Source organism: Leuciscus leuciscus (genome assembly GCF_965113295.1).
Source record: "Leuciscus leuciscus genome assembly, chromosome: 14".
NCBI classification, from domain to species: domain Eukaryota; kingdom Metazoa; phylum Chordata; class Actinopteri; order Cypriniformes; family Leuciscidae; genus Leuciscus; species Leuciscus leuciscus.
Window position 1 is genome coordinate 14454411 of NC_138738.1, and position 22447 is coordinate 14476857.

Consider the following 22447-nt stretch of genomic DNA (forward strand, 5'->3'; position numbering starts at 1 on the left):
AAAATATGATATGTGGATTTAAGTAGAGTAAGTTTGATTTTGACACCATAAGCCTTTTATGAAAGGCTTATGGTGTCAAAAAAGTTGTTTTTGTCTAAAATTGGTGACAATTCAATAGAGGTAGCTAAAAATCAGTTTTAAACCGTCCTTGTAGTATCATTGTCTTCTTAATCGTAGTTAAATGCTGAATTTGTAAATTTATAACTATTGGGCATATTACAGTTACACTTATGTCTGACTGTTGACACGCTGAGTTACAGCAAGAAAGACACATTTTGTGAGTATGCAAGAAGCATACTTTTATTTCATCATTTCTATAGCTTGTTTTCTCTCATGTCTCAAATCATTGACAGCCCTTTTAGAGCATCTAAACATCGGGGATCTGTTTCTGCAGCATTTGTTGAGCTGTGAACTAGGATTTTAAGTGTGTAAAATATATTCATCAATGAATTATTCATTAAGAATGTGCTAATTCATTAAGAAAATATTCATTAAGCCAATCTATACTACTTCCTGTGTTCACAGTTGTTTTTCTTGCAGTGTGCTCAGTCCAGACACTCTGTTCATAACAAATGATTTCATCATCCATGATTTATGCTCTGTGATATGATGACTTTAAACTTGCACAGCACAAAAGTAGCAAATATTTTATCAGCAGAGTCATGCTTATCTTTAATTTTTCAGTTTACATCAGAAGATGAGCAGTAATATCATTCACAGAACATTTTCCCCAGGCGCACTATGCAGATTTTTCAAGCTATGAATTTAGTGGATGTCACCGGTCTCTCCGGCTGAGGTAGATTCACTCTGAGCGCAGGTGTTGTTTACAACGTGCCATTCTGCAGCAATGCCCAAATAAACAGCTGTCAGTAGACACACAGAAGGAAATCCTCATGCAGCCCACCTGAACAACATGTGAGAAATGAAAAATATGAGAAGATTTTCCAATATACTGCACGCAATCTTGTTTGACATCAGATTAGTCTTAAGTAAAAATCCCTATACTGGATGTTTTTTGAGAATATAAAGAAAAGGAGTCATTTGAATTTGCCATTTGATCAAGAATTGTTTAAAGGTGATGTGTGTAATTTCTCTGTCACTAGAGCCAGCAAAAGAAAAATAATAGGCTTCGTTCACTAATCATTTCATACAATTTGTATTTTAGAAAAGCTAATTGTTCCATTCTCAATGACGAGTTAAAACAAACTATTTATATATAAGCCTACAGACTACATGCGATAATAGTAGTCTTTGCAGACTTGTCTTTTGCCAGCTGTGCATTCATTCCAGGCTGCATTAATTCATGTTGTTATTCTTTTTTATTGTTTCTTAGAAATACTCAATACTTTTGTTTAGTCAGTTTCTAATAGTATTATACACTACTGTGAAACAATTATCTAATATTAGAATGATTTCTGAAGGATCATGTGACTGATGCTGAAAATTCAGCTTTACCATCATATAAATAAATTACACTGTAAGATGTAATCAAATAGAAAACAAGAAATTGTAATAATATTTTGCCATATTACTGGTTTACTGTATTTTTGATCAAATAAATGCAGCCTTGGTGAGCATAAGATAATTCTTTCAAAAACATTAAAAGATCTTACCAACACAAAACTTTTGAATAGTAGTGTATATTAAAAAATTTATTTAATTAACTAATTGTTTCTAATGACACCAAGAGTATTACATTTTTTTAAAAGGTTTTAAGTGGTTCTAAATGTGATAATATATTTAAAATAAACATCCCATACTTTCCTTTCTGACCTGCCCTGTCCCCCATTGTTGGGACAAACAGATAACCCTGCCAAAAACGTTCAATTGTTTGATGTCGGACTATTCCAAAAGCAGTGTTGTGAAGCATGACAGAATCAGCTTATGGACAGCATTCTTGTCATTGTCCCTGCAAATCAAACTGGGATAGGAGAACACATTTAACTTTGAAGAAAAACATGACACTTGAAATGCATGCTTTAGGCTGTCCATAGCAGTTGTACATCTAGTAGATGCTCAAGTTTGATTTTTCAAACAACTGAGCTCTGGTTTGGTGCGTCTAGCCCCTCGTTTAGTGATTCAGCACCAGGCAATGCCAGAATATTTCAAAGGGCTCTTCGCAGCACATCAATCTCAGCCAAAATCAGTCTTATATCTGGCCACTGCTGCTGAGGCGTTCATACTCAGTCCCTCATTCTGTATGTGGGAGGTCAATATCTGACAGCTGGCATTACCATATTTTCATCCCTGTCGGGGTATAAATAAGTTGGCCGTAGGGTAAAACTAACAATTTGTCACAGTTGACTGCCTCCCATCCCTCGGAGCTGTGTTTGTTTGCACAGCTACACCGACTGCAAGAGCTAATGTAATTAAAATCCGAGTCTCAGTAGAAGCATCTTTGACCACAGAGTTGGTCAGAGCAGAACATTGTTTTCTGATTGCAAACATGCAGTTGTTTTTAAGTTAACACTGGCATGAAGCGCAGAAGAGTTTGCCATGCACTAATGACTTCGAAACAGCTTGTTTTGTTACTTTGCTCTTTGTTAAAGGTCTTTGCCAATTCTCTATTGTCTGTTTTTAATGCATTTTCAACTTTTCTACTGCACATTTCATGCTGTTTCTTATTCTCAGACAAAGCTTCCTTTGGTGAACATGTAGAATAATTACCGATCTTGACAAAACAAGTGTTCTCTCTCTTTTTCTCCAGCCCTCTGAGGAGCCCAACATCCTGCTGGCTTCCCCTAAGTTGCTGCTTCCATCAGGCAGTCAGGTCCCTGCCAGCACTCCCCTGTCTGTGCACCATCAGCTCCAGCTGCTCCAGCAACAGCTCACCCAGCAGCAGCAGCAGACACAGGTGGCCGTGGCCCAGGTGAGATGCAGTCACTGCACTTTAAATGGACAATTTATAAACTTGTAGTTGTAGTGGGATTTAGTGTGCTGCAGCATTAGTGAGCTGTGAGCTATTGTGGTTATTGTTGTGTACGTTTTTCACATGGTATCAGATATTACCGTGTAAATACACAAGTTCAAAAGTTTGTTGCTAGTATGATTTAAATTATATATTTTTTTAAATAGTCCCTTATGCTCGCAAAGTCTGCATTTATTTAATCAAAATACAGTTAAAATATAATATTGTGAAATATTATTACAATTTAAAATAACTTGTTATTCTAATTAATAAATAAATAATAATAATATAAATGATATATTTATTTCTCTTGTTATGGCAAAGATGAATTTTCAGCAGTCATTACTTCAGTCTTCAGTGTCACATGATCCTTCAGTGTCACATGATCCTTCAGAAATTATTCTAATATGCTGATTTGGTGACCAAGAAACACTTTATTATCAATGTTGAAAACAGTTGTGCAGCTTAATTTATTGGTGGCAAACATGATACTTTTTTCAGGATTATTTGATAAGTAGAAATTTCCAAAGAACTTAATTTATAAATAAAAGGCATTTTGGCTACCCTGATTTGAACCCTCTGATTTGAACGCTCTGATTTAAGGGGCGTGTCTGCTGCGAGACTTCAGTGTAAACGCCCACTGCTGTGATTGGCTAACATCTTTGCATATGAAAGCATTACATGTGGAACTCTCTCGAAACTTTTATTAAGTTTTTACTATTACAGCTGTCGAGAGTAACTAATCGTGAAGAGTGTTGGTTATAGCATTATATTTAGATCTATAGCATAATATTTAGATCGTGGCATGAAAAGTTGATGTTCTCATTTTTTCATCTGTTTTTATCTTTCTGATAAAAATAACAAAATTGCAATTTCAGCCAATAATTTCCAAATATTTTTTTTTTACTTGCTGACCCCAAACTGTTGAACAGTAGATTTTACAGAAATGTTATATTTATGAATAGGTGTGTAACAATATATCATGTCTCAATATATCGCAATACAAAAATGCAACAATATGTATCGTGGATAGTAACAAAATATATTGTGTTTTAGTTCACCCTAAATAAAAATTACTGTGTGAGAAAAAATTTTTAAAAAAAAAAAGTTTTAGTTTTAGTGTCAGTACTACATTAAACTACTATATAATGTTGAAATATAATGTATAATAATGCAATGGGGGAATATTTGTGGGTCCTGATAATGCCAAATGTCTTATGCTACCAGTAAAACGTGGCCTACATTAAATATATCTAGTCAGTGACAGAGTGCAAGCATATTCATCTAAAATAATTCTGTATTTTCAGCTTCAGAATCATAAATATTTTTAGTCTGGTGTCACCATTGTCCTGTGTATTGGGATACCAGCACCAACTCCAAGCCTATTTATTTCCACCCACAATGTAATATAAAATTTATATCAACAGTTTATTTTTTGTTAACCTTTTATCATATGTTTTGGAGTATCGTAATAACATCGTATGTTGAGTTCAGTATCGTGATATGTATCGAATCGTGACATGAGGGTATCGTTACACCCCTATTTATTTATAAATTTAATGGATACATTTTTAGGAGAGTTTGTTGAAAGGTTAAAAAGCTCTAGCTCGTCTCATTTGCCAATATAATTACATGTATTGTTCTTTTGAGGACAGTTTTATTAATGCACATTGTGCATTATGCAAATTCTGTTTTATTATGGGTCAGGTGAGTCTAAATGTCTTGTTGTCTGCTCAAACAGATACACACAATACAAACAACATCTGTTCTGCAGGAATCTAATTCAGCTCCTCCAGTAATTTATGAGCAGGAAAATAGGCTAAAATGTTCCTACACTGATGATTTTTATATTTTTGACCTCGACTGGATCCTTTTTAGATAACCGAGCTGCTTTATCAGACTGTTTATTTGAGATATTCTTGAAGTTTGAAATTATTTAATGGCAGTCTTAATTGTGGCGTGGAATTAAATTTGTTAATCTGTGAAGAATGTCTATTTCTTGTCTAATGCTTTTTTTAAAGGCTGTTACTTCTTATGTGAACCACAACATTATAACTGATTGTGAATGGCTTGGAGTGAACAAAAAACCTGCAGTCTTGTGTTTATTAAGCGTTTTCATTCTCTCCGGCACTAGACTGGTTTATTCAGCCTTTGAGAGCCTGCGGTTTGCTTGTTTAGCCACAGTTCTACACCAAGTGTTTGGCGAGAAGAGAAAGCGGTTGTTTTTCATAAGCATATTGCTGAGCCAGAGGGTATGCTCTCTCTTAAGTGTGTTTTTTTTTTTGCATGGAAGACACTTCACTCTTCACAGGTTTGAGAACGGGCTCACCTAGGGTGGAATTTCGTTCCACGCTCTCTTGACCCACGTCTTTGTTGAACAAGCATGGCTCTGTGTTGCTTTGAGGTGTAGGATAGTCCTTTCTGTCAGACCTCTGATAAGCAAAGCCAGCCACTGCAAATCAGACCTTGATTTGCAACACAACACAAGCTTTGGCTTTGCTCTGGCTGCTGTGATGTCGTCAGTCACTGAAGAAGAAGAGACACTTTGAAGCCCGCTATCAAAGCGACACACGCGAGTCAATCGTCACTTATTAATTTATTTCTCAATTTGTTTTGCATTGGCCCTCATCCTTAGGGAAAATGATCTGCAGATGAAACGATATTTGCTTTTCTGAAGTCTGGATTAGTGGTTATTTGCGGAGGAAGGTTTTTGTGCGTTTTGTGTTTCTTTTAATCATATTCTGGTGGAATATTCTCCTTTTAGACAGTTCAGTACAGATAAAATGAGTCTAAAACATTTGGCTTCTGCCACTTCCAGAAAACGATGCCTACGTCAGATCTCCAGATCATCAGTTTTATATATCATACCCGTACATTTCAGAATCTTTATAATTGCAATTCAGGCAAAATGTATTTTGAATCCGTGATTGAGTTCTAGTCGTGCATCCAGAGTCAAATTAATGTATTTTCTCTCAAATAGAAGCCTTATGGTGGCTGGAGTGTTTTTTTCTAGAAAAATAATATAGATGTATACAAAGGGTTTATGTATTTTACGCACATCCACGTCTAACAAAACGGCGAGAAAATGACTTCTGCAAACTCTTCGTATTTCAGCACTGCTTGATTTCCACTGCCCTCTTGCAGCTTTCAATGGGGTGTGTGCGGAAAAATCAACACTGAAATATTTGATGTAATTAGTTACCTGAGGGCAGCAGCAATGGAATAAACAGTCATATAAAAACCTTGTAATGACTGCAGTGCAGTGGAAGAAAAAGAAAAGATTGCCTTTGTGTTTTGAAATTACTATGGTCATGAAAGTCTCCGCTGTGATTAAATGGATTGTTAGAACATGAATCACACACATTTTCTTTTTTTTTATCTCTCTAGGTTGTGTCTGTGAAAGTGAATCATTTGGTGACATTCTAGTGTTATTAAATTTGTCTTGAGAAAGCATGACAATTTTTATAGAAAATAGTGGTGTATGTGAATAACAGCATGCAAACCTTTAACTCTCCTCACCCATGAACTTGGAAATAAACTTGGTTTTGGTTGTTTTGTTTTAGTTTTTGGTTGGGTTGGGTTGAGTTGGGTTGGGTTGGTTTGGTTTGGTTTGGTGTGATTTAACTGTAGTGTCCATTTAACGGTTCATTTATTTTATATATATATTTTTTTTACTAAAGGTACCTTTTTAAAGGCCAATTTCGGGTTTAAAGCCTGGAACACACCAAGCCGACGCCGCCGAACTAGCGCTGATGAAAGCCTCGCGTCGGGGTAAAAAGCTGCACTTGAACAGACGAGAGAACTACAGCCGACTGTCACCTAGAATGCGCGTTCTGCGCCTGCATGTAAATGAGACATATTCGTCGTTCAAAAAGGGAAACCGACGCTGCCGGCTGTAGATACACAAACCGTAAACAAAGCAGTGCGTGCTTACCGTTTTGAATATCAATCCTGCTAAACACTTGCTTATTCCACTCCTCTCGTGTTAATATAGAAATTTTCGCCAAGGAACAGGTCAGCAATGACGTAACATTAGAACAGCCTTGTCTGTACCGTTTTGACTTTGCTCGCTGTTTTGCTATTATTCTCGTGCACTGACTCGTTCACTAAGCTTGAACACCCAATCAGAGTTCCCTCTTTCACCGACGGCCCGACATGTCAAATCGGCCGGAAAAAAAGCCGATGAGGACCAATTTCAGCTGATGGTGCGGAACACACTGAGGAAACTTAGTCGGCTTGGTGTGTTCTAGGCTTAAAAAGTAACTAAAACTTGTCATTTAAGAACAATTAAGTTTGTTTCAACCTGTTTTGAAATGCAATACTATACCGTGATAATACCGTAATGATAAATAGCTTGAGGAGTTATCAGGATATGAGCTATTGATACCAGCACATAGCTAATTGGACTTCACCTTAGAGTAGACTTTGGACCTGACTGGACTCTCTGCTTCTGTAATGTCACAGGCTGTTTGAAAACTGAAACATTCCTGGTTAAATTGTTCAAATTCATGTCCTTGATGTTGAAAGAGGCTCTACTTGCTGCATTTACTCCTCATAAACCTCTGCTTTTTTTACCACAGCGCTGTAGCTAATATTTCTCTCACTGTATCCTAATGTTAACGACAGCAATTATTGTCGATCGTTCCCATCGTACAGTCAGAGATATTACTGTTCTCACTCTTTTCATTTTCCCAATGTAATTGCACACTGAACTTTTAATTGCTTAATTAGTAGACTTGAAAACGAAACGAAAAATAACTGATTGCAATGGCAATGCATTGACGTTAAACAATTCTTCACTTCTGCTTTTGTTGTTTACTTTAAGACAATAATAAAATACTGAAGAAAAGGAAAGGAAAGGAAAATAATGATCATCAAAACATTTGGGCTCCAACATTTATCCTGACTTGCCTTGGCTTATGAATGTGCCCCACTCAGAGTGAGATATAAAACTATGACAGTATGAAATATGAGGCTTGTATACATTTACATCCTATACCCTTTTGAAAACAACATCTTTTGTCATGGTAGGCAGCTCTTTTCCCAAAGACAATCACTCTTTGTCAGAAAACACGCACACACATGCATACAAGCATGTACACTCAAGAACTGATGGCAAACGGCTCAACCTGAACTAAGCTTTCAGTCCACATTTACAGTATGGTAATTTATTTTTTTTCTAAATTTTTTGCGCTACTCCCTGTTGGCCTGATCTTGACGGCTCATTGGCTTTGTCTGGAGAATGTATTGTTCTTAAGGGCAGGCAGCACGAGCGGGCACGCGGTTTAAGATGGGTCATAAATCACCCCGAACCCCTCGGAGGCCGGCCGCTGTGACTTTAGGAGCAAACAGACACTTAGACGGTGCTCAAGACAAGACACTGCGGAAATGGATTCGCCCTCCTAGCGCTGGGTAGAATCTTAGGACTTATGAAGGACACTGAAGAGCATCATAATCACTTTGAATACCTTTACAGCTGGCAACGTTTGTCATTAGCGGGACGTCCCCCTGCAGTATTTCATTACAAAATGTGTGGAGGGACTGCCTTATGTGTCTGGTATTTATAGGAATGGGACTATTACAGATAATTCCTTTATCTAGTTGAATTAAGATGATAATTACTTGACCAAACAGCTGTGAAAAATTAATACTGAGGGTATTTAGTTAAACAAACAGCCATAATATTTAATTGATTTATTTATGCAAACACCTTTAGCATTGTTTTTATGTCACAGAAAAATATGACTGATTTAATTATAGATTAGATAACTGGATAGATTAACTGGATAATTAATCTCATGAATTTAAATGTATTACTTTATTCCCAGTAAACATGGTATTCACAGCCTTAATCTGGACTGAAATATTGAAATACTCATAGTACTTGTATTATTGTATAGAGGACTACTGTAAGTGTGAAAACTCTCAGAGAATGAAGCTGGTATTAGATTCTAACCTCCAGTATATGATGTCATCATTAAAGTGGATGTGAAAAGAGGCGTTTGTCCTTCTGCTGTTGCTCTTCGGGTGTATTTTAAGAGGAATGTGAGGGACATAAAAACCGCTAAAAGGTCTTTCATGATGTGGTGTTAAAGAAGCTTTTTGAATGAAAGCCTCTTTAATTTGCATGAATGGCAGCTACCCACACAGTAAGTGAAATGACCTTCATAGTAACACTTCACAAAGATTTTCATGTTCAATATAAATCCATTCAAAATATATTAAATAGAAATGCATAACAACGTGCATGAAAGCATGTATTTACAGAGCTTTTAGAGATGTCCGACCTTAAGAATATGAATAATTTCAAGTAGGACTTTGAAATGCTCAGAATAACAATGATACAAATATTTTTTGTTACCTTGAACTCTTTAACTTTGAATAATCCTTTAAGTTGAAAAGTAAATGGAGTTTGAGTCTTTTGTTCCTAGCAGGCTCAAAATAAACTGCTGGGTGTCTCTGTATTGTTGCTTTGCTGGTTCGTCCTATTTTCTCCTTGTCTATGTATTGGATGTACTTCAGCATGCACACTATCGTTTATGTGTTCCTCAGGTTCATCTGCTGAAGGATCAGCTCTCCGCAGAAGCTGCGGCAAGGATTGAGGCTCAGGCTCGAGTTCACCAGCTGCTGTTGCAGAATAAGGACCTACTGCAGCATATTTCTCTCCTGGTCAAACAGGTTCAGGAGCTGGAGCTCAAGATGGCTGGAAATGGCTCTAGTGAGTATGATTTCTTGTGTTCAGCAGTGCTAGAGAGTTACTTCTAAAACCTGTGGTTTGTGACAAATTAATTGTCATCATAATGAAAAAATAAGCAGGAGTCAGTTTCATTAAAACATATTTTGTTGATCTCCTTTATCCATTAAAACATCTTTATTAGATAGTTTGTTATAGATTAAAAGAAAACAAATGCATTAAATAGTGAACACATTTTGGTATGGAAATATTTATTTATAGTCATTTTTTTTGAGATTATATTAATAAGTAAAAAGAGGTTATCATGCAACAATTCACTAATAATTTTTAATCTCACAGTCTCAGGCTGTTCAATACATCCATGCGTAGAATAGAGCAGTATTGTTTTTCTGTTGTAATTTCTTTATCTTCGTGCTAGCAGTAAACAATTAGCCTAGCACACCTGCAAATAATTGATAGGCGTGGGATATAGGCTATTGCCAAAAATCTGATACATAAACAAGTAAAAGAAATCCTTCACACTATCCCAGCATGCAAAAAATATAAATAAAAAAATATAGACTGTTCACTTCTAACCTTCACTTCAGAGCAGTGTATGGTGTAATAATTAAAGAGGACGTGAGAAGAGATTTGAAGATTTGTCGTTTATAGCCGTCTCTTAAAGGGTGACCTTAAAGGATTAGTTCACTTTCAAATAACAATTTCCTTATAATTTACTCACCCCCATGTCATCCAAGATGTCCATGTCTTTCTTTCTTCAGTCGAAAAGAAATGAAGGTTTTTGAGGAAAACATTCCAGGATTTTTCTCCATATAATGGACTTCGATGGCAACCAACGGTTTGACGGTTCAAATGTCAGTCTCAATGCAGCTTCAAAGTTTCGATACAATCCCAGCCGAGAAATAAGGCTCTTATCTAGCAAAACGATCAGTCATTTTCTAAAACAATTTTTTTAATTATATACTTTTTAACCACAAATGCCCGTCTTGTACCATCTCTGAGATGCGCCACGCATTACATCACCACGTTGGAAAGGTCATCTTTCTTATTTCTTATTCTTATTCATCTTATTTGGACCTTCAAACCATTGGTTGCAATTGAAGTACATTATATGGAGAAAAATCCTGGAATGTTTTCCTCAAAAACCTTAATTTCTTTTCGACTAAAGAAAGACATGGACATCTTGGATGACATGGGGGTGAGTAAATGATCAGGAAATTTTTATTTGAAAGTGAACTACTCCTTTAAGTATGACGCTTGGGACAGAAAAGGATGGGAGCTCTTTATCATGCAAGCTAATGTTAAAAACAGCACATCTCAAGGTTCTGCTGGTCTATATGAGAATGTCCTCAAATGAACTGCTTTAAAATAAGCATGAAATTAACCCCTGTGGGGAATGTACATGCGATGATAGGAGAGAAGTTAAAAAGCCAAGGGACATTAAATGTGCTTGGGAGAGAGAAGAGGAACAGATGGGAGGGTCTGAGTGAAAAGACAAAGAGAGTGAAGGAGAGCTGCTGAAACACATCAGATATATTCAGAGAGGGCAAGTGAGGATGCGTTGCAGGGGTAAGAGCACCGTTATTAACCTGATGGAGTAAATGGAGAAATAAAGTGGTTCAGAACTGACATTATGAAGTGTTATTTAATATGAGGGAAGGCAGATGACATCCACAGAGAGGATAAAATGGACTGAATATTCTTTTATAAAAGTAGTTTGAAAAGGTACTAGCAACTCTGAAGTAGTTAATAAAAAAATTTAACCCTAAGAATGCCATATTGATTAGACATATTTCTCAGGATTCTTTGGTGAGTAGAAAGTTCAAAAGAACAGCATATATTTAAAATATATATTTTTTGTAACAATATAAATGTTTTTACTGTCACTTTTGATCAATTTAATGTGTACTTGCTGAATACTTACTGCCCCCAAACTTTTGCACAGTAGTATTTTACTTATTTTTATTTATGTATTTATTGTATTTTCCCATCTTTTTACTTTTTACTTTTCAGTTTGCTTTAAAGTTGCTTTGGAGCTTTAGTTTAAAATTCATGTGAAGCGCTCTCAGGCTCTTGAAACGAACCAAGTGTGAAAATGCCCTCAAGCTCTCCCTCTCTCTCTCAACAGTGGGCTCTCAAGACAGTCTCCTTGAAATCACCTTCCGTGCTAACGTGCCCCCAATCCTATGTGACCCCACCACCCCGAGACCAGAGGACGGCATCCTACCTCCGCTCAACGACGGGACGCCGCTCTCCCTGCCGCTGTGCAGTCCAATAGGTAGGGACCAGTGCTTGATCAAGTTTGAGTGTTTCCGCTTTCTCCCTGGACCACCCCAACAGGATGAGAGCCCCGACACGTCATCCCAAGGCGTCTCGCCCTCATCACGGGACGAGCTTCTGGGTAGCCTTGAGCTGCTAAAGTTCCGCGAGTCGGGAATTGCTTCCGAGTACGAGTCAAACACAGATGATAGCGATGAAAGCTGGGGACCGCAGGACGAGAGCAGCCTGCGTCTGCTCAATGTCCTGAACAAACATGCCCCTTCTGACTGCTTGGAGGACGAAATTGCTGTTTAATGTGATTTTGTGCACACAGCTTCGAAAAACACTGCTTGATGCTCTGCTTAAACGGTTCAAGTCAATCAATGTCAAAATTGTCAAACCACCTTCTGATGTTTGTACTGCTGATGATTCTGGGACACCAGGGCAACTTTACCCATTTGGTGGCTGTTTTGTTTTGTTACCTTTTATGTGATGTATTGAAGAGGAAACAGTCCCAAGCATAGTAAATGCTGTTGTCTCCATTTTGAAGTTTAGGGACACACGTTAGATGTCAGATTATTGTATCTCCTCTAATGGGACTTTCACACAGTCAGCGATTCTAGTGGCAGTATTGTTGGTCATAATGGCCCACACGTCAGTGTTGTTGGTGGGCTGTGCAACTGACCATAACTTTTGATCACAAGTTAGATTTATTGCTTGGGAATATAAGATTCACTCTAATTTGACAAAGAATCAGTTTTTTGCTACTAAAAGTTGACATTCACAATTGCAGCAGTGCATAATGCATACTGTTAGTAACACTTCATAAGGTCAATTAACAATGAATCATTTTTTATATTTATTATATATATATATATATATATATATAATTATATTATAATAATGTTGTTTATTATTATTATTAGTTTATATATTATAAACTATAAAAATTATTAGTAATAATACAATTTAATATTATATTGAATAATATTTAAGTGTTTTATTTATAAATTAACAAATTTAACATTATTCTAAAGTCTTAACATTTTATATCCCTTCATACACTGTAAAAATAAGTTGCTACCTTAAGGTACAATCAACTTGGATGTTTAAGTCATTTCAACTTAAATTACATTAAACTGAATAAATAAATAAAAACGAGTTGAATCTTGTATAACTTGTTTAAAACATTTTTTTTTTTTTTTTTTTGAAGTAAAAAAATTCTCAACTTAGCGTGATGAGTTAAAACAATGCAAAAACATATGTTGTCATAACTTGATCATATAATTTTTTACAGTATGGCAAGTGACAAATCTAGAAAAGCCGAATATAGAAAAGTTAAATCGCTCACAGAATGCGGATCATGTCAAACATTTTCACTCCTATTGGTAGCTGCCACATCACATTGATGCTCATTTGCATTAAGTTCTAAACTTTGTTGCATCCCTGGGAACCCTTGTCGTTGTGAATCGCTGTACGTGTTAACGCTCCTTTAGAGTCCACAAAACAATTGCTGGATATATTTACAAATAAGTAATTGTTTTTAACCACAAGAGATACAGTATATCCATATGAAACTTTAGAACAAATTTTATACATTAGCCTGTGATATTGTATCTATAACATCAGTTGTACAGTTGCAGGTTTGTTTCTGGGCAGTATTAGGTATGTATGTACTGATATGCTCAGCCACTTAGACCACCTTTCATCAGAAGTGCTCAGAATGAAGACAATTACCCAGCTACATCTGTTTTAGCATGCACGACAAAACAGACTCTTAATTGAATGACTGTGGACTGAGGACGCTACGCTAATTATACCCTAAGGGTAACGAGGCGCCTAAACCGGTCAGATCTTTACCAACAAGAACCCCAATTAGTGTGTCAGAATTTTCACAACCCACATACTTTATTCATTATTTTCATGCTCAGAAGAGCTTGTCGTGTCTGACTGCTTTGCATATGTTTTGCTTTCTTGCATTCATTTTCTTCTGTACTTCTAAAAAGTGATATTTCAATGTCTTACCTGTACCTCTCTGATAAACTACTCGCCTCTTTAACCTCTCCGTTTATATTTTCCCATCTCTTCCCCCTCTCTATCTCTCTCTCTCTCTCTCTCTCTCTCTCTCTCTCTCTGTGTGTACTCAGTGTCATTTAGAGCCAGACAAGTGCACACGATTAGCTTGGTAATAATAGGGTGGTAAGCAAGGTTTCCCACACATACAGGATTTTGAAAGCATTGTTGGTCTTAAATGTCTGTATTTTACTCCATTTATACACTATCTTTTTTCTTTACACAAAACTAAAATTAAGTATTTACCATCTTTAAATCTCCCTTAGGCTTGTAACAAAATCTTCCCACAGATTCTTGGCTGCATCTCTGAGGGATTCATGACCAGTCGTGTTGTCTCGCAGCAGGTCTGGAGGCCAAGACCCAGCTGTGAGCTGTGGTCTAAATCCTCCTCAGGGAAACGTCTTGTTGTCTGAGCACAAGAAGACTGGTGTTTTTCTTTTTTCTGATTTCTCCTCCTTCAAGGACACAGTACATTTGTATTAGTGGTGTTTGCTTAAGGCACAAGCTTCACAGTTATTGTTATATGCAAGTTGGGGATTTGAGCAAGTCAAAATAAGTAGTATTAGTGCATAATTCATTCCACATAGTTTTTGTTATAGGCATGATTGATAACTCAAATCATGCAGCTTTTTGATCAGAAGTGTGATGTTTTTTTTCTCACCAATTACATGATTTTTTGCAAGGTGAACGATAAAATAAGTGCAGAAATCCCATAGAATTACATTGAAGTCATGTCTATATTTTATAGTTTTTTGCATAGCCCAGCTTAAGTTTTCATTTGTATGTAAATAATAAAATATTTGAAGTATTAAAGGGTTAGTTCACCCAAAATGAAAATTCTGTCATTAATTAGTCAACCTCATGTAGTTCCAAACCCGTAAGACCTTCATTCATCTTCGGAACACAAATTAGGGTATTTTCTGATGAAATAATAGACTGCAATGTTATTACCACTTTCACTTCTGACACTTCTCTTCTGTGTCAGAAAGCTCTCGGATTTCATCAAAAATATCTTAATTTGTGTTCCTGAAGATGAACGAAGGTCTTACGGGTTTGGAACGACATGAGGGTGAGTAATTAATGACAGAGTTTTCATTTTTGGTTGAACTAACCCTTTTAATGCTCGTCGTCCATCACTTGGAGTGGCCACACAGCGACAAAGCCGATTGTAGTCTGATTAATGTCTGGATGCTGGATGAAACTGATCTACAATACATTTGAATTTTCTTGGTCTGTTAGTTCAACTTTGCAAAAACCGAACTGGTATGATTTTTCAGTAAGACTTAAGATTATACATTACATATTTAGAAAAAAAAACACATTATTGCTTTATTATTTGCCTCCATTCGATCAACAACCTATTGATAGAACAATTGTTTGTTCCCACCCGACTTTTTTTTTTTTTTTGATAGTCTGTTCACTCAAATGTATGTCACAATATGAAAGAAAAGATCTGTCGCTACTTCCTTTTCATTGAGCACGTTTACATGCACACCAATATGCTGATCACTCCCAAAAATCAGGTTCTTGAAATAACCCGTTGTCCCGGTTTACATGTAAACCTATAGCCCTGCAACGCAAGTAAATTGCGTTTACAAGACTTTAATAAATCAGGTTATTTCCCAGTAGTGCATTTAAGCATAAAAAAGTATTCTAACGTCAGCAGGAAATTTATGAACTCGTATATTATACTCTCATGTTACAGATGCAGCATTTCCACTGAACACTTCTAATTCAGCTACATGAGATGAAAGCATAATTTCTTATGTCAAGAAAGAGTCAGAGTTTGTGATTATATATTTCCTCGAAAGGCTCGCTCTGTCTGGATGTGCTTAAATCCGCAGTAAGGGTGCTTTCCTGTCACATATCACACAAGCACACTTCAATAAGACGGCAGAAAGCAGCTTAATGTGTTTACATGCCGAGAGAAATCAGGGTAAGGTGCATAAATCTAGCTGTGTTGATCAGTTTATGCTTAAGCCGTTTATGGGCTTACTCCGATTAAGGAAAACAGGTTAACGTGTTTACAAGATAACATGCATTGTCGACTTAAGCGTAATTGGGTTAAGAACGTGCATGTAAACGCACTCACTGTGACTTTAAAGTTTGTGTAAGCGCATTTCTAGAACCTTGGCGGTGGACTCCTGATTTGAAAAGTAATTTGCTTGGAACTGTCCACAAAGCCCTAACCACTCTATAGAAAACCACTCAAAACATGAACATTTTTACACAAGCATACTCTTCTAAAAAAATCTTTTATATGATACTAATGCCTGAGGAATCATTGCTAATTATTTAAAATTCATTAATTTTGCCATTGATCTTGTCCTTGAATCCTAGCCACGGCTAGTTTTTGAAAAAAAAAAAACATTTATTCCACAGTCTTTGGTTTCATGAATAATAAACCATCACTTGTCCCTCCTGTAGCTTACTGCAGGTTTTCAAAGTATGTGACTCATTTCAAAGCCATTTACAATGAGTTCTGTCATTTTTAAGAGCTTTGCAGTGCCACTGCTTGACTGTGTAACTGTTCATTCAGTGTGAGAGTCATTGTCAGTGAATGTTCAGTGACATGCATCAAGTTAAATGACTGGATCAAGGTGTTCTTTAGCTTTTAAAAACGGCTATACAAATTGGCATCACTTGAACAGCCATCTCTAAGTGAACACACGTCGGCCTATATCTATCGTGAATATTACAGTCGATTGACTTTCCTAGTTAAGATGAGGTTCAATCCTGCTATTCCAAGAATCGCTGGCATACAAATGAAAGCACTTCAGATGCCATATGCAAGCACAGCTGCTTCAAGAAATAGAAATAACCACTAAAACGTGTGCTCACAAAACCAGCAAGTGCAGAGAACACCCTCTGAATCGCTGTGTAATTTAACGGATGCTCTGGAGCATTGCTGTCTCATCTTTGCACGCTCGGGGAAACGAGCGGCTGTCGGATTGATCCTTCTCCCTGCGGCGTAATTGAAATTGCATAACAATATCACATCTCATTTTAGTACAGCTGCCGCTTCTTGGAGAAGCTGTTGGAAACTCGGGTGCTTCTGAATTAGCTCAAGCCCGGGCCAACCAACTCGCACTGTAGTTGGCAAAGTACTTTAATCTGAAGTGTTCAGCTCCATCTATTGTAGAGACCGTAAACTCTCATTCTATTTCCTTTCAGGATTACAAGAAAAGACCTACAAGGGTCCTCAAGGAGATGTGAATTGTGAAGTCCGGGGCACTGACCTATTTAGATTGTCGCTGCACTTGACTGGAGAAAAAATCCTTCATGTTATAAAGTGAACTCCAATACAGTTCAGTTGATTTGAACTCCTTTATGCCCTAGAAGGGTGACACACCATGAAATTAAAACTGCCCTTTAAATAAAGCAAATTAATTGGCTATATTTCACAGAATGCACTGTTACGCGCCGTTAGTCAGATCTGGTTCCAATGATTTATTCAAAGACACATGAGCGTCGATCAAGTGGATAAGCTGTCATTGTCTCGAATCACAGTCTATTGCTCCAAATCCCTTCATTTCATCAGTGATAAACTTGCAGATAGTTGCGTGTTCATGTTCCTGTTTGACATTGATGTGGCAGAGCCTTTGATTAATTATTGATCTGAGAAGTCGAACGAAAATGGGGGCATTGTCTCCCATTATGTTCAGTGTTTTTTTTTGTTTGTTTTTTTTTTCAGTGGCAGAACATTGTCATAAAAACATCCTCACATCTATATTTTATGTGTTCAGTGCTGGTTTTGGTCTCACCTTAATTTTAACACTGTTCTGATATAGTTTGAGATTTATCATCTTTCAAAAATCCTTTTTTTTTATTTTTATGCATTTTTATAAAGTGCTGGTGTGGCTTCCAATACGCTACTTAACATACAAATAGCTATTGACCAGAAGGGTATCCATGCCTCCAGGTTTTTGGTGGTGCCACTTTTGCTGCTCTTTTGAGGTTTTATTCATTTATTTCCTTTCTACCCTTAAATGCGCTACAGTATATCTACAGTACCAAGGAGACTAGTCAGCCAGCAGTGCTGTTCAACAGAGATAAAGTAAATGGATAGTCCTAACAGTGCAGTTTACTTGTGGAGTTCTCTGCCCTTTTCATTTAGGAGTCCTGAGATTGATGCTTTTATTCTGGACCGCTGTGCCATTATAGCTCTCCACCTCGTTTGTGTTAATGATGGAGTTGATAACAGGGATGGTGAGTCAGATGGAGCAAATGCATTCTGAGTTACTCCACCTTGACCCTCTCATCATGTGTTATCCAGGGCTAACTTATTTTACCCTTCCCCCTGCCCTTGTGTTTAAAGATTCATGCTAGAAAGGGGGTTAAAATGAATTATTGATGTTTGGACCATCTTATGTTGACCTGAACAAACAAGTTGGAGAAAATGGGTTAAAATGCTTTATTTATTCATTGTTATTCTCCAAGTGTTGGAGATGGTAGTGGTTTGGCTTGGGGTCTAGATATATTTGCTCTTTGTTCAGCAGTTCATTTCTGATTCTTTACCACATGATGTAGTGCATCATGAAATATAAAATCTGGCCACATTTTTGTACAGTTCATAAATATAGGGGTCTTGATCATCAGGGTTCCCTCTGTAATGGAAAACTGAGGAATATGTCTTCAGAATTAGTGCTGTCAAATCAATTAATCGCATCTATCAGTAAAACGTTTTGTTTATAATATATGTGTGTGTATATATTATATTTATATACTGATGTGTGTGCATGACTCTGTTTACTGTGTGTGTGTGTGTGTGTGTGTGTGTGTGTGTGTGTATGTATGTATGTGTGTATATGTATGTGTATATGTATGTGTATATATATATATATATATATATATATATATATAATGTATGTGTATATATATATATACACACATATACATATACATACACACACACACACACACACACACATGCATACATATATATGGGTGTCTACACACACAAACCCATATATAATAATATTATACACGCATGTATTATATAAACAAAAATGTTTACATTCGATGCGATTTAATCACAATTAATCATTTTGACAGCACTAATAAATATCAATGATATCATATTTGAAATAGAAAATAAAATTGTGAAAATATGAATACACTAAAATATTTTATCTGTTAAAAATTATAAGTGCAGTCCTTGCTGTAAAAAGATTTTTTAAAATCATTATGCACTAAACTCGAATGATCATAGATATAGATCATAGAACTGGCTATATCATAGAAATCCATTGGTCATAAAAGAGTGGGAACCCTGTACCATGCAGCGTGTGTGTGTGTGTGGGCTGGACACCCTTGGGTCCAGAGGTTTCGTGCTGGGACACTTCAGGAGCTCATAAACCAGCCCAGAATAGCAGCGTGTCAGACACCCTCCTAGCATTTGCCACTTTGGTGGAGCCTGACTGAGGTATTTATACTGCTGCCTCGAGCTACACGATTATGCCCAGCCCTGTGGAGAAGGTTCAAATCCGAGGCTCACTGCGTCACGCTCTAAATTGAAAGCTGATGATTTGCTATACATCTTTCTCACTCAAAATCTAGTCTCACAGACCCATACTTTTGATTTTACGTCATAAAGCCTTATCCAGTTTGCACTTATTCTGTCCAAGAACTACACACTCAGGACAAGACCAACCACGGATTGCTTTGTTTTATGTGCTTTTTAGGAGTTGATAAATCTGAAATGGATATGGCACAAAATAGACTTTTTAAACAAGATTTTGCTTTGCAATCAGACAATTGATCTAAATGAAGCTTTTGATTTTCACGTGTTTTCCAGTTTTGTGCGCAATATGCATCGGACTGTCAGTGAAGGAAATGTGGGCCGCCTGTGGCTGATACTACACAAACATAGTTGAACTAATCAGATGAAATAACATGTCGGCCATTGAAGTGCATAGTAAATAATGTCCCTGGGATTTCAGATGGCTTCTTTACTACTGCAGATCAATATATGTGCAGTGATACAATCACATGAAACCACAGACAAGTGGCTACTTTTCTCCTGCTCATTTCTCTCCAGAGCTCATTATAGCAGCATGTTGCGCTTGTTTAAGCCTCATAGTAAAATTTATTGAGATGACGCTTGAAGACCAATCCTGTGAATTACTTAAACTCGTCTTGTTACCCATTGGTGTGCCTGGAAAAGAAAGGCAGACCCGTCACAAATGGCAAGTTATGGGGTTTTTTTGTTGTCAATCTTTTCCCCTGATTACCATGACAACAACATGCTGTTTTTGGCACACAAACTTCCCTCATTCATCTGTTGCCTTGCCTGCAGAGCAAAGACATTGTCAGCATCAAAATAACTTCCCTTTGTCAAATATTTGTGTAGAAAAGCCTCTCTAGTCTCGTATGTGGCCCGTGTTTGTCGTCAACAAGAGACTGTCACCAGCTAATGAGAATTCTTACTCCTCCATGAGCAAGTGTTGAAACTGTTTGAGTTTAACAAGCTGGAAATAACTATGCCAGTTTCTTGAAATCACATTTGATTAGAGCCATACAGCTTTTATTGTAAACTGCTTTGAATGGTCTAAATTGAAGCTGAATTTGAAATGGAACACCATGTCAGAGCCACTTTTGTTGGCAAATTGCTGTTTCTATCTTTCCTTCTTTATCACTGTCGGTCTACCTCTCTTGAGTCACCTTTTATGTAAAAGGTAAATTTTCATTTATTTTTATATTGTGATGTAAAAGTTTAAAGTTGCGTTTAAATACTACTGTTGTTTCATATTTGAGCATTAATATAAAGAATATCTGTATAGATGCAAACAATAAATCATGCTTTCTTTGTCACTTTGAATGCTAACCATGAAATAATGGTTCTGAGGTAAGAAACATGACATGTTGTGACTTGACACATTCGATTTTCTGCCCACGTTGGTGTCGTTGTGTTGTTTTTTTTGTTTGTTTTTTTGCATGAATTTGTGTCCATTGTTCAACATTTTATGTATAAAATGCTTAATCACCACTGCATGAAAATAGGAATGCACAATATGTTGAATATGTCGTTTAAATGTATTAGTTTTATTTTTTAAATTGGTATCTGTTGCTATGGATGATATATTGGATATTTCATTGTGCATGTTTTTACATTTATATTCCATTTGCCATCACCTAATGCCCATTTATAATTTAATTACACTGTAATTTTTTGCCAACCTCAAAATGAGAATTTGTGGTGATGCCCAAATCCACTTGTAGAATTTAGAATGATTTTTTGTATGCTTTTTAAATAAAATCAGCCATTACAAGATAATAATTAATAATAATAATAATTCTAAATAATAATAATAAAGTGCATCCCTACATTTAATCTGATGGATTAAACAAGGTTAATTGTAGCAATATTGGGTTTATGTTGAACAAACTGGTAAATGAACACTGTCTAGCAGTGTTAAACAGTCATGCATTTAAGTATGTACAAAAGCTACTGAAGACACAGCTCACTTTTAAATGTTCATTTAAATACAGTAAAGTTCCCCAGTGCCTCACTTTGTCTGAAAACCTTTTTGTTGTTTTGTTCTTTAGTGGACCAAAGCATGTTTGAGAACTGCAATGCTGCGGAACAGCCGAAGCTGAACTTTCGTCCAGCAGGCTCCACAGACACGTCTGCCCTGGCAGGATCCAGGACGGGTGGCAGCCAGCACCTAAAAAACGCCCTGAACTTGGGCAAAGCCATGGGTGCGAAGGTAAACGACTTGCTCCGCCGAAAAGATCCCAACAGCTTTGGAGACATTGGAGTCACAGAGGTGAATAAGAACGTGGAGCCAGTGTGGTCTAACCTGACTGAGATAGGACACAATACAGCAAAAAACAGGTAAAGATTTCACACTCACAGCTGCAAACGGCAATGACCTCAATACGCTCATTATGTTCAATTGACTTCATGCTAAGAATAAAATTGCTTGGAAATTGTCAGGCGTTGCACTTGCTTTTGACATTTTAATCACCATAGTGCTTCTACAGAAGCGGATTCAAGGCTGGACTGCGATATGTCCCAATCGGATACTCCCTTTTTACTGTCCTGTCTAACAAATGTCAAATAAAAAAGGAAGTAAACAAAATATTCCTCTAAACATGGGGTGATTGTTGATCTAGTTCCAGTACACTTTCATCCACTAATGTTGAGTGAATGTATTCCATCCAAAGTGTGTTTATGAAGTCTGTATATATGCAGTCCTGGTCAGAAGTATTGGCACCCTTGGTATATATATAATTACATATTATGGCTGACAAAAATAACGTATTAGTAACTGCGACTATTAATATGTTCAGTTTAACGTGTTAAAATATTTAATGCAATTAATGCAACATCCAAGGCCAGCATCTAAGTTCACTTAAATTAAAAGTTATACATTTGAAAGCCTATCTACATTTATCTAGCCTATCTACAATCCTATCTACATTTTAAAGCATCGAAGTTCACTTAAATTAAAAGTTATACATTTTAAAGCCTTGTAAATGTTAAAAAAATATTACTGTTATATGTTGAA

The 22447-nt window shown here is 36.6% G+C and overlaps 1 protein-coding gene and 1 long non-coding RNA gene across 2 annotated transcripts in view; one reads left to right on the plus strand and one right to left on the minus strand.

Annotated features, from left to right (window-relative positions):
- The window catches only part of nos1apa (nitric oxide synthase 1 (neuronal) adaptor protein a), a 108502-nt gene that overhangs the window by 79815 nt on the left and 6240 nt on the right, over nt 1–22447 (plus strand). The window contains exons 8-11 of the mRNA XM_082137394.1: nt 2708–2869; nt 9461–9626; nt 11731–11880; nt 21483–21771. Coding sequence (XP_081993520.1) covers nt 2708–2869; nt 9461–9626; nt 11731–11880; nt 21483–21771 — 767 coding nt within the window. The remainder of the gene's footprint in view (nt 1–2707; nt 2870–9460; nt 9627–11730; nt 11881–21482; nt 21772–22447) is intronic.
- On the minus strand, nt 6272–7164 carry LOC309474794. The gene is made up of 2 exons (XR_014197419.1): nt 7016–7164; nt 6272–6978 (listed from the first exon to the last, which is right to left on the minus strand). It is a non-coding gene; the product is annotated as an uncharacterized lncRNA (long non-coding RNA).